Source organism: Myotis davidii, unplaced genomic scaffold (assembly GCF_000327345.1).
Source record: "Myotis davidii unplaced genomic scaffold, ASM32734v1 scaffold599, whole genome shotgun sequence".
NCBI classification, from domain to species: Eukaryota; Metazoa; Chordata; class Mammalia; order Chiroptera; family Vespertilionidae; genus Myotis; species Myotis davidii.
Genome location: NW_006290772.1, coordinates 570,907 through 583,555, shown reverse-complemented (window position 1 = coordinate 583,555; position 12,649 = coordinate 570,907). Strand labels below are relative to the sequence as shown.

The 12,649-nt window shown below is 57.3% G+C and overlaps 1 protein-coding gene across 1 annotated transcript; it reads right to left on the bottom strand.

The window, feature by feature from the left end:
* Window positions 1-316: 316 nt before the first annotated feature.
* ZNF598 (zinc finger protein 598) lies at window positions 317-9,269 on the bottom strand. Its single transcript, XM_015564055.1, has 12 exons — window positions 9,236-9,269; window positions 6,548-6,746; window positions 5,671-5,800; window positions 5,074-5,285; window positions 4,748-4,965; window positions 4,128-4,245; window positions 3,332-3,522; window positions 3,110-3,194; window positions 2,223-3,001; window positions 1,618-1,762; window positions 1,367-1,517; window positions 317-1,267 (listed from the first exon to the last, which is right to left on the bottom strand). The coding sequence occupies exons 1-12, from the start codon at window positions 9,267-9,269 to the stop codon at window positions 914-916; spliced, it is 2,616 nt and encodes an 871-aa protein (XP_015419541.1). The 3' UTR covers window positions 317-913.
* Between the last annotated feature and the right edge of the window lie 3,380 nt (window positions 9,270-12,649).

Genomic DNA, 12,649 nt, shown 5'->3' with positions numbered 1-12,649 from the left:
GCCGCCCCATCTTTGCATGTAAACCCAGTGTCTGTATGCCTCTCACATTCTGGAAGTACAGGTTTACTGGGTGCAAAGTGCAGTTGTCAAGCATGTCATGGCTGTGTCTATTCCTGGAAGGTTTGGGCAGTGCTCGGCCTCCAGAACTGCGGCCTCTTGGTTAGCTTCTGCTTCCTGTAAGGAAAGCGCAGCTGCCCAGCTCTTCCCACAGACCTTCTTCTACTGGCTGACCACCTGAGCTGTCACATGTAGACCCAGAGTTCCCCTCACTACTGAGTGACCTCACAAGGCAGAGAAGCTCAGAATGCCAGTTATGTGCATTATTGCAAAATAAATTTATTTAAAGATAAACTGTTTTATAAAAGGTCAGAAGCAATTTGAGATCCCAGATTCAGCTTCTTGTAGAAAGATTTAACTTCAAGTAGCACAATTTTGTGTCTGCTTTTAATCCTGAACACTCTTGAATCATGAAACAGCCAACTGTTTACACAACACACTCAATGTTTTACTCCTGCACCAGTGGACCCACAGCTTCAGGCTTGGGGGCCAAAGTGCTGCAGCCCTCAGGCTCAGGAGGTCCCAGATTGGGCCACTGTGGCCACTGCCTCTGACAACATGGACAAGTCCCGGCATACTGGCCCTTTCTTCCCCTGGCACCTTCCAAAATCATGAGATATAAGCCAAGACTGGCCCACCACTGAGGCAGGGGTATCTGCCCAGTTCCCAGCAGGAAACCTGCCTAACTGTGCGGATATGAAGTGGGCTGTCCTTGTGACCCCTGGTGGGCCGGCCAACCAAAGGGCCTGAGCAGGTGGCCTCAACAGGGCCTTACCTGGCTGCCTGTCAGCCCAGGAGGAAGAGCAGGGACAAAGGAGGCTCATGGCTGTGGCCACTCCTGCCCACATAGTGGGAGCTATGTGAGGGTCCTGGCAACAGCTTGCAGGGAGGGGAAGTCGTCATCCCGGGCAGTGTGCAGAGCCTGGTGGCTGTGGAAGTCACCATTTGCAAGTACCTGCTGACAGGTGGAGCACACACAGCAGTCCAGGTCTGCAGGCTGGGTGCTGGCTTGCCATGCATTCTTCTTATTCTTCTTGGCCTTGGTGCCAGGCAGCCGCTCCTGGCCTCGAAAGTCCGTGTGTGCAGATAGCAGCTCCTGCTGCTTGGCTGTGTCGGGCAGGAGCACCAGCAGCTCATTGAAGATCTTCTGAAAGTTCTCCCCAAGCAGGTCCCGACAGCTCTTATAATACTGGGCTGCGGAGATTACGCCCTGCCACCGAGAGCCAGACCCAGTCACCCCTGGCCCAGGCCCAGGCCCCAGGTGGCAGGCTGTACTCCCACCCCCGCCGCCTCCCTCCACCAGCCTGACCTGTCTAAATTCTCCTGAGTGACTTTTGAATTCGCTAAAGCGGGCTTCATCACTCTGCAGAAAGTCCTTGATGGACTGGATGAGCTGCAGGTTCCTCTCCCGGAAGTTCTCGGGGACAAGGTAGGCCCGGGGTGCTGGTGTCAGCCTGGGTCTGGAGGTCAGGAGATAGAGGCTTCAGTCTTTGGGGTGGCTGAAAGTGAGGGCACTCTCCGCTGGCCCCTAAGGCAGGTCAGGCAGCCTGCCACACTTACGCCTTTGTGGTGGTGGTAGTGCTGGGGACGCAGGCTGGGTTGGGGCTGAGCAGGCCGGAGAAGCCAGGGGGTGGCTTGCTGACTTGAACTAGACCTGGCGGAGGTGGGGGTGGAGTGCCCTTCAGGAGCACCACAGTGCTGAAGCCTGCGGGGTAGCACGCCAAGACCCTGGGAATGACCCTCAGTGGCCAGGAACTGCCAGGCCTTGTTCCTCGCATCCCACAGGCTGCCCAGCTCACCCAGGTCAGGCTCCCATCCACAGACCACACCTCCCCTGAAGAGCAGGCTCAGAGCCTGATGATGCCCAGAGCCAGCACACATGGTGCGCTGCCTTGTAGCAAATGCTGGCCTAAGTTAACTCATCTGCCCCCGTCTTCAGAGGGTGCCAGGATTGCTCAATTTGACATGGAGAAAAGGGACACAGAGGTTAAATGGTGGACCAATGTCACGCTCATCACAGATGAAGCATCTGCATCCGGAGTTACACTGTGCTTCCGAGACAGCTGGAAACCACTGCACTCGGTCAGCAGGGGGCTCCAGTCTGACTCTACTACCCCAACCCCTCCCCAGACGTTCAGAAGCAGGCCTGAGCCAGGTGCACCTACCTGGGGGAGGGGGCATCCTAGGCCGGCAGGGACCACCAAGCGCTGGAAAGTCTTCCTGGGGTGTGGGGCAGGGGAGGGGCCCCAGGGGCCGTGGGAGCCCTGGGGGTTCCTTGGGGACACTCCAAGCGGGGGCTGGCCCCTCTGTGTGTCCATTGACGATGACAGCGACTGATCCCTCAGCTCTGCCCTTAGGGGCCGGGGGGGCTTGCTCAGCCCCAGGGGGCCCATCTTTTTCAGGGGGCAGTGACAGGGGTGATGTGGCACCCAGCTTCTCGGAGCCCACCTTCTTCTTCTTGCCGACTTTGGTGAAGGTCTGGGTGGAAGCCAGCGCTAGCAGGGAGGATACGGCAACCGTGGTGGGCACGCTCCGCAGCTCCTGGGTGGTGAGGCCAATGCGGCTATCCTCCTCTTCCTCCTCCTCTGGGGGGGGCGGCCCACCCTTTTTGTTGCCCTTACCCCCTTTCCCAGCTTTCCTGGGGGGTTGACTGCCCCCACCAGCAGCCTGGGCCCCTGGGGTGGGTTGCACCACCTTCTTGCTGCCACTGCTATTCCAGGCAGAGATGAGGCTGGTGGGGGCTGTGCTGGGTTTGGAGGTGGAGGACACCAGGGCAGGGAAGTCGTCCTCCTGGAAGGTGCTCCTGCCCCTGGTAGGAACAGGGTACACCAGTGCCAGCCCCACAGGGCCCGGGGCTGTTGCCGTGGAGCAGGAGGAAGAAGTAGAGGTGCAGAGACTGGGGAAATCTTCATCCTTGAGCTTCGAAGTGGAGGGCGGAAGGGTGCTGAACCCAGGGAGGGGAGAGGGGTCAGCGGCCTGCCAGGCCCTGGACTGCCCCGTACCCACCCTCCATGAGATCCACACTTTTGCCCTAGTTCACGTGCATGTGTACCTCAGATGTGTAGCCCCTGCTGCTGAGGTGTTAGCTGGGAAGGTCTCTTGGCTTACGGGACCATTTGTCGAGGCTTCCTTGGGGCCTACAAGACACAAAAGGACTCTATGTCAGGGCTGACCAATATTGAGGGGGCAGGAGCAGGCCCTCTGGGGTGACCAAGGAGCTTCCCAGGTGGCTCCCAGGCACAGGCAGAGATGCCTGCAGGCAGGGCCAGCTCACCTGGGCCTTCACCCTGAGTCCGTAGCAGGCGCCGGGGGCCTCGGGGCTCCTCAGCTCCCCACATCCCTGCCTCCTCCTTCTTGAGCCTGCTGCCCTCCTCGCGGTCCTCACTCTTGTGTATCTCCTGCTGCTGCTGCTGCGTGGCCACCGAGGCCCGAATGGCAGCTGCCACTTCTCGGTCCTCTTCTTCCCTGAGATGGGGAGGCCTTCAGACGGGGCAAGGCCCTGGACTAGAGCGATGTCAGGGCAAGGGGCTGTGGGGGTGGGGGCCTTGTCCTTAGGAAGCCTGGTCACCAGGAGGTGTGCCAGGATGTAGGCCTAAGGCCAGCAGAGGGGGTGCAGGTCCACCCTCCCTTGCCACAAGAGGGAGCTGTGGAGCAGCAGTTTTTCCCTCAGCCTTAGGCTGTGGCTACAGGCAGCACCTGGGCTCAGTGCTCTGGGATAGCATTTGGGGTCCCCAGATGTATCCTGCAGGGCATCCAGGGCAGCCCCCCAGCCTGAGCATATGCCTGCGGCACTGGTGTTACACAGCACAGCTGCAGTGAACCTCCAAGTGACACAGGCACCTCACACCCACCCAACCTGCAGGTCCTAGTGTCTGGCTGGAACTAGAGGGAAGAAGAGAAAACATCTGCTCGCTGAAGACAATGAGCAGATCCGATTACCATGTCCAGGACACCAGATGCCAGAAGGCCAGAGTCCTCTGACTCTTGTGCCTGTTCCCAGCCCAGCTGTGGGCCACTGCCATCGCAGCAGTAGTGCCAGAAGAATGTCAGCAGCATGCAAATCCTCCCACCTCTTGTACCTCCAGCTTCCTCGGCGGCTCTGCTGGGCTCCACGGCCACTGGCCCGGCCTGCTCGGCCCTGGCGGTTGTACCTGTCCACCTCCTCATAGTCCTCGCCACTGACGGTCCCTATGGCCAGCACATAGCTTGTCACGGGCCCAGGCCAGGCTGATGCTAGTGCTCTGGCTTGTATAGCAGAGGCTTCCCTGCCCCCACAGCATGTGAGCTCAAGGGACAAGCTCAGACACCTCAAGGGTTCCACACCAGCCCCAGGCTTCTATGGCCCGGGTACCACGTCAGAGCAAGAAGTGGGGTTGCAGAAGGGTCCGGGCCTGCCAGCGGCACAGCCTCGGGACAGGACCCACACACAGCAGGTGCTCAACAATCTTCCAACCCGGGGAGAGTCCCAGGGTCCCCAGAAGAGCAGACCCAAGATGCTGGGGGAAATCTCCAGGAAAAAGAGCTCCCTGTAGTCCTAGCGTGCTCAGAGAAGCAGGCTCAACCGGTATCCCTTGTCCCCACTGACAGACACGTGAAAGGCTGAAGCAGGACTGGGTCTGAAGCCTCCAGAGCAGGAAAATGTGAACCCTGCCTTGGGAGCCCTGCTTGGCAGAGGGGAGGCCCTGCTCACCTTCGTTCCGGCGGGAGTGTCGTGGCGTGTAGCTGAACTGCAGGTCGATCTGGCGGTTCTGGCGGGCCTCAGCGCGGCTCCGGCTGTGGCAGGCTGTCTTGTGGGCCTTGAGGTCGATCTCGGTGCGGAACGCATGGGTGAACTGCTCGGTACTGCAGCGGCCCTCCTCACACAGGAAGTGCTTCTCCCGGAAGTGCTCACGCAGATAAGCATAGTCGCTGACAGAGTGTCAGCAGGAGCCCTGTCAGCCCCACCACCCAACCAGTGGCCTCTGCCCAGCTTGCTCCGGGTGTCCTAGGGACCGCCCCATGCTGTCCCGCTCCCACCTGTAGTAGTCTTGGGCTCCATCCGAATCACAGAAGTGGCAGAAGTAGTGGTCTCGACGCAGGTGCTTTAGCAGCTCATCGTTGTCTAGGTAGCGCTCATCGCAGAACTTACAGAGTGGGTGCCCACGGTGTGATGTGTCATCGGGGTCTCCCTGCATGCGGTGCCGCGCCAGGTCCTTGCGCGAGTACCACTTGCGCTCATATGTAAAGATCTGCAAGGAATGGGGCTAGGTACAGGGTGCAGGCTCCCAGGCCTCCCAGTTCTTCCCACAGCCCAACTATGGAGAGGTGCCAGCTCTGCCCCAGTTACCAGGAGCCTGGTGGGACTACATAGTCATTGGGAGCCCTTCCCTGCCTGGGCTGTGTGCAGCCTGAGCTCACACAGGAAGTGCTCTGTGAGGCAAGAGAACTGGGAGGATGCTGGGGACCCCAGAGTCCGGCCTGTCCACAGTCAGAGACAGCAACCAGCCTCTCACAGCTATTTGGCTAAGCCCTGCCCTACCACCCCCTACAGAGCCTGGCCACCATCTACCTCTGCCTGGGGCCCTCCCTGTGTCCCTGAGCGCCCCAGGTGGGGACTGTGAGGGTGGGGCGCACCTTGAGGTGTTTGAGGCACAGCTTGCAGCAGAAGAGTTCATGCTGTTTCCTCATGTGCTGCTCCAGGTCCCCGAAGAGGCCGAAAGGTGGCAGCTCAGGGCACCTTGGGCACTCATGCTGCAGCAGCTGCCTAGGAGACACCAAGAGCCCCCCGCCCCACACAGACTCTCAGTGCTGCCATCTGGAGCAAGCACCGCCACCTCCTCACGGCCCCTCGCTCCATGCCTCTGCAGATGCCCTGGAGCAGGAGCCAGAACAGGCACTCCCACCCATGCCCTCCATGGCTCTGACCTGTGAGCCAGATGGTGCCGGGCATGGGGTCAGAAACTGCTCCCTGCCAGGGCCCATGTCAAGCAAGGCCTCAAGATGGGATTAGATCTACGATCCAGGAGAATAACCCATGTCAGGGGAACAAGATGAGCCCATACAGGGGGCTGGGGTCAGAAGCCCAGGTTCTAGCCAAGCCAGGGCTGCCCCTCACCGGGAAGACTAGGACTACCCCATGACAACCATATCCCTTTGTGGGGTTTTCCCACTATGGGCCAAGAGCCTGACTTGCAGGAGCTCTTGTGCACCCTGAAAGGCTCCAGAAAGCAGGCGCTGGGTGCTATGCCAGGAGCACTTTCCTGATTCACCTCCTGCCCCCATCTGTACCCATCTAAGGAGGGGTGTTGTGTCTCGTTACAAGAGAGGAAACGGAGGACAGGAACCCAGCCACCTGGCCCTTGACATCCATGTTGCACCAAGTGTCCCCACCCTACTGAGGGTTTTGGGGAGCACAGGAAGTGACGGAGATGTGCCCATGCCTGCCATAAAGTGCCCCTCAGATGCAGGCTGGCCAGACCCTAGGAGCCCAAATTGATGCTTCCTTTCTCACCTGTACAAGGCATACACTTTCCCATCAGCAAAGTAGATGTCATACTTCTTCTCATGCTGTAGCTGGTCGATGCGGATAGTGGCAAAGGCAGGAAGCTTCTTGCCAAAGACCACCTGGAACCGAAAGTGAGAGGGCCTCGTGAGCAAGGCAGTGGACAGCCACTGGACGATGCAATCAGGCTGAGAAGAAAGAAAGAGCACTCAAGACTTCCCTGGGAAGCCAGAGGCAGGCCCCTCTCCTCACCTGCAGTTCATGAACTTGGGGTTGCTGGGACAGAAACGAAATGCCCAGCCTCGCCACCAGGAGGCAACTGGCCCCCCACTCATTCATGACCAAGCCTACACCTGGACAGACAGAGGGTGGACCCCCAGGTAGGGACCCACTGTGCAGGCAGACCAGGATTTAATCACACAGGGGTTGAGCACAGGAGAGTTTTCATGGGAAGAGACAGAGTCCAAAAGCAGGTAAGGAAATCAATGCTGCCAGGCCAGGTGGGTCAGGTGACTGTGTGTCAGGGCCTGGCCACCCTGTGTCCACTCATGATGTTTCCATGATGCCACAGGAGAAAAGGGCTCCTCCGTGGGACTAGTCATGGCCCAGGCTATTTTTGCCCAGTTTCCTACTTGTTAACCGGGCTGTCTGTAGGAGCCAAAGGGACCAGCTCGTATGCACAGGGCTGGATGCGGAAACCTACCAGCTCAGCAGCTCTTCAGGGGTCTCCCAATGCTCACTCTTGGATAAAACCTGCTGGGCCTGCTCTGCCCTTCCAGACCCCTGTCCCAGTGTCAGGCCTCCCTTATCCTCCAGCCCCCCTTTCTCTGGCCCCTACTTCCCTCCCTTGGGTCAGGACGCCATCCTGTCTCCTCTCCGTGCCCCTTCCTGCTCCACCACTGTCCTCCCAGCCTGGAGCTGATTGCTGGCCTCAGTTCTTTTTTTTTTTTTTTTAAATATATTTTATTGATTTTTTACAGAGAGGAAGGGAGAGAGAGATAGAGAGCTAGGAACATCGATGAGAGAGTAACATTGATCAGCTGCCTCCTGCACATCTCCTACTGGGGATGTGCCCGCAACCCAGGACCATGCCCCTGACCGAATCGAACCTGGGACCTTTCAGTCCGCAGGCCGACGCTCTATCCACTGAGCCAAACCGGTCTCGGCATCAGTTCTGAGTCCTCACCAACACACTGGGGATGGAGGGATCTTCACACTAAGAAAGGTCATGGCAAAGTCATCCCTTTATGTTTAGGCTCAGCCAGGGAGGATGTCTGGGGCCAGAATGGCCATGAACCTGGGAAAGTACAGGACTGGCTAGGGAGAGCAGGTACTCACTCCGTCCCCCAGCAGCAGGGTAGTTAAAACTGGTTCCTTGGGTAAGGATCCCGGGAGCTCAGCCTCCACCTCTGAGGACACGCTGGAGAGTAGGGGTGGGAGGAGGAGGCTGACACCCAAGTCTTCCCCCTACTCTGCCCCTACAAGAGCTCAAAGGAGGTGTTATGGCCCGGCCACACCCATTCTGGGGAGTGTGGGGTTGAGCAGGGCCCCACAGGCTTTCTTCCCCTGGCCCTCATGTGTGGCAAGGCCAAGCACTGCCCTCTGCCACATACTGAGCTAGAGTCGTCTATGCTCTAGGAAACAGTTATTCACCAGCCAAGTGTCTCTGAGCTGCTGTCCACAGTGTGTGTGTGTGTGTGTGTGTGTGTGTGTGTGTGTATGTGTGTGTGGGGGGGGGGGGGGGGGGTATGGCTCTACCACCAAAGGGTTACCCTCCACATCTCTCCCCAGCTTATCCTCAGGCCTGGACCTTGAGCTGGAGTTTTCTCAGGGATCTGCCCTCCTATGGCAAGCCCATGCCCAGGCCTGCCTTCCGAGTACTCCTGAGGGTACCTTTCCAGCCCAGACCCAGTGTCTGAGGGCCCAGGGCTGAGAGCCAGGCAGGATGCTGCTGGAGGAGCTATCCGCCAAAGGAGGTGCCGCAGCGGGCTGAGGCAACACAGGCTGCAGATTTAGGAGCCCCAGCATCTGCTTGCAAGGTGGCCAGGCAAGTGGCCTGCAAGAGAATCCTTGAGGCTGCCAAGAAATACTCAAGCACAACAGACTTAGCAGAGGAAAGACTCCTTCCCCAGGAAAAACAAGTGCTGGATGCCCCATGACACCACCTCCCTGCTCCAGCATCCTCTTTCAGCGGCCATCTACTGTGGGTGCTGTCTCCTTGGGCTGCAGGCACCCTTGCCATGGACAGAGGCGAGGTGCAGGTTTCAAGACCAATCACCAGGCTGCTTGGGTAGGTGCCTGTCCCTCCTGAGTACTCTGGTGGGACAGGCCAGGCTGGGCACATTTGAGCCAGGCCGGAAGGGAGACACTAGGTTGACTCAGGAAGGGCTTGGGAAAGGAAAGGGACTGTGGGCATGGCTGGGGTTTTATGAGAATGAGGGTGGCTGGTTTGGAGTGGGGAAGTGCTAATTACCCCTCCCAGACAAACTGTGAGACTGGACTCTTCCCAACCCCCAAGGCCTGCACCCAGCAGACGAGAGTACGGCAGTGCAGCCTGGTATGGCTAATACCCCTGGTCCCCAGCAGAGGCTGAGCAAGTGGTAAGATTGAATGGTGGACAAGGGCAAGGGCATGGTGGCCTGGCCAGGGATGGGCAGGAATTCACCAGGGGTCCAACAAATGTGGCCCAAGACCTACCCACTCTGGTGATCACCTGATGGAAGCGGGTCATGGGTCCAAGGACAAAGGCCAGACCAGGTCTGGACACTTGAGGATGGGCCACCTTGGGAAGCCCCTGGGTATGCGAAGCAGTAATTGACCGAGGAGGAAAGTGCACCCCTGGGTGGCCCAGGATGGCCAGGCTAGTCCCTGAGAGGAAGGGGGAGAAGGGTGACAGAGCTCACACTGGAGCACTCCACAGGGATGAGACTGGGGCCTTGCTGCTCCCACTCCCAGTATGCAGTGAGCACTTAGTAAGAGTGAGTCACGAGAGGAAAGGTGCTGCCAGTAGTGACCACTAGCAAGAGTGAGCCAGATGGTGAGGGGTGGGCAGTGACAATGGCCTTGAGCAAGGGAGAAAATATAGGAGAAAATCCCTGGGGATTGTCCCACCTAGAGAGTACAGGCACCAGAGGAGCCCAGATGATGACAATCTTAGAGGAGGTCCAGGACCAAGGTGGTGAGGAGGAGGCACCAAAAACAGGAAAGTATGACCTGAGTCAGCAGATCCTGCCTTTAGCCACCCCCTGCCTGCCTGTGAAACGGGGGTGGGGCTGTATTAGGTAGCCTACAGGGTCCCTCCTAACTCAGACACATCCCACTTTGCAGAGCAGTCCCATCAAGTCTCTCTGACATCACTGGGGATCAGGGCAAGGTGGAGAGCAATGCAAGAATCATTTTTGGAAGAAGTTACCTTGAGAAAGATGCCATCAAGGGGACTTGACATCAGTTTCAACCTGAATGCACTCAGCCTCCACCCTGAGCACCTGCCAGCAACCTAGATTGATCTAGCTCAGCCGTGGGCAAACTACAACCCGCTTGAAATGAATAAAACTATTGAAAAAAAAGACCGTACCCTTTTATGTAATGATGTTTACTTTGAATTTATATTAGTTCACACAAACACTCCATCCATGCTTTTGTTCCGGCCCTCCGGTCCAGTTTAAGAACCCATTGTGACCCTCGAGTCAAAAAGTTTGCCCACCCCTGAGCTAGCTCCTCGCCTGACCAGCAGCTGCAGGACTACGCTGCGTCTGCTCTTCCCAATGCCTGCCCCCATAGGCCGGCACAGGGAAACACTGTCAAGGTGCAGGAATTCACCAGCAAATAGAGCTGGCCTGTTTCACATGGCATCTTGGCACACTTTCCTCCCAGCTGTTTTTCAAAGAGTTAGTCCCATAAGGGAGGGCAGAGCTGAGGCAGGTTCCCGGGCTGGGGGTTGCTGTGGGATTCCCAAGTTGGTATGGGACACAGGAATTCAGAGGACATTATAGAGCTCAACAAGGGAACAGGAAGGGTTAGGGCAAAGTTGCAAGTTCAAGAGTGGGAGTGCCTTGGCCGGTGTGGCTCAGTTGGTTGAACATAATCTGGTGCACTGAGGGGTCACCGGTTCAATCCCTGGTCAGGGTGTGTACAGGAGTCAACCAATCCATGTTTCTCTTTCTCCCCCTCTCCTTTACTCTTTCTCTAAAAATCAACTTTTGAAATATTATAAGAAAAGAGTGGGAATGAAGCAGGATGGAGAGGAGCATCATCTCCCCAAACTTCCCAGGACACCCTTCTGCTGCTGAACAGTTTGGGGCAGGCCTGCGAAGGCTAGGGTCACCCAGGGCCATCTGATGCCAAACCACACCCCAGCTGGACCCTGCTGACTGCTCATGTCAACACCCGCTTGCCACAAAGCACTTGGGGAGGGCATGGATCCCACAGGAGTGAGAGACCAGATGTTGGCTACAGCAGACAAACGTAAGTATCAGCTCATTTCTGATGAGACCAGCAGTGCCCAGGACCATGGTCTCCTCAGCACCATCTTTCCCGGATGGAAGCTACAGATGTACTGGGAGACCTAGCCATTGAAGAGTTTCATCATGCCGGGCAAGACTGGCTGGCAAGGCAGGCTCTGGCAAAGCTGGGAGGTGCCCTCTGAGTAAGCCCATAGTCTCCCCGACTGTGCCCGCACCCCACATCTCTCCCAGGCCCAGGTCCATCTCAGTCCACCCCATTACAGACTGACAGCATCCCCAAGTGTCTTTTTCTGATAGGGGACAAAGTAGGTGCCCACAGAGGACTCACGAATTACAGAACCCACGTGGCTCCTTTAACATAAATGACTACTTTAAAAAAGAAAAAAGAAGAAACCTATCCCCCAACAGTGTCGTCCCTGCCTCACCTCCAGGAAGAGAAAGTCAGATTCCCTGGCAGATGTCACCAGCCCAAGCTTTCCATGAACAAACCTGGGAAATTTCACAACGCTGGAAGCAAACAGATCTCAAAGTGCAGCAAACCACGGGAGCCACAGCGAGGTGCTCCCGGCCAGCAGCTGGCACTGCGGGGAGGGAGGGGGAAGCTTCCGGACGCCCTCTGACCCTTCCAGGGCTTCCCAGTCAGGACAGACTCAGGACTCCCCCCCCCCTTCCCCGGAGAGCTGAATGAGCCCCCCGGCGACACTGGCAAGAAGGAAAACTTCATGCCCCTTTTATCTCCACCCACCAAGCACCCTGAGGAGACTTCAATGGTTCTGTCTTCCCCTCTGGTGGGCAGGTCTTAGTGCCAACTCCACCCAATGGATGGAAAATGCCAGTCTCGGTACCGGGGGGTGGGCTGGGCTGGGCTAGGCCAGGAACACAGCCAGGCTGGAAAAGCCACGTTTGACCCTGTGTTTCCAAAACAGGTTGCCGCTGGAGGTGCCCACCTGCCCTGTCTCCTCCACCAGAATGGAGACTCCTGAGGAATAAACTCCAACAGACGAGCAGGTGGAGTTCGTACTCTGGCCACACTCATGTCTGTGGCCCGACAAGAATTCCCGGGGTACGGCGGGCAAGTCCCCAAGCTCTGTCCCCAAAGGGACCACTCCCTCTTCAACCCAACTTCTCTACTTTTTTTGCTGGGGGAAGGTGAGACACAACTTGCTTAAGGCCACACAGTAAGAAGGAAAGTTGAGACTCAGTCCAGCAGTCTGACTCCAGAGTCTGAGTATATCACATGATGCCATCATTCCCTCATTAATAGTTGGTTAATGAAAGAAGTACATCCATCTCCCTGTCTAATTTTCTACCTATATCTAATTTTTTCCTGCACTAACACAATGGTTTCTACATTGTTATTTAAGCCATTGCTGCCAGCTAGGTTAGAAAATTAGCATAGCATATTCTGGGATCAGCTATAGCAAAGGCTAATTCTTAAAAAAAAGTCAGTACCTTTGGGAGAGCTGTTGTTTTTCTGGATGAACCGGCGGAAGTGCTGGAGCGATTTCCGCCCCAGAGAAGCGCCGGTTGGAGTAGCACGTCTGACGTCGAATGCCCTGGCGCCAGCGAACATCTCGGAGGTCGCCGCTCATCTCTCCCCAGACCCTTTTCTTCGGCCGCCCTCCCCAGGGGCTCACCCAGGGGCTCC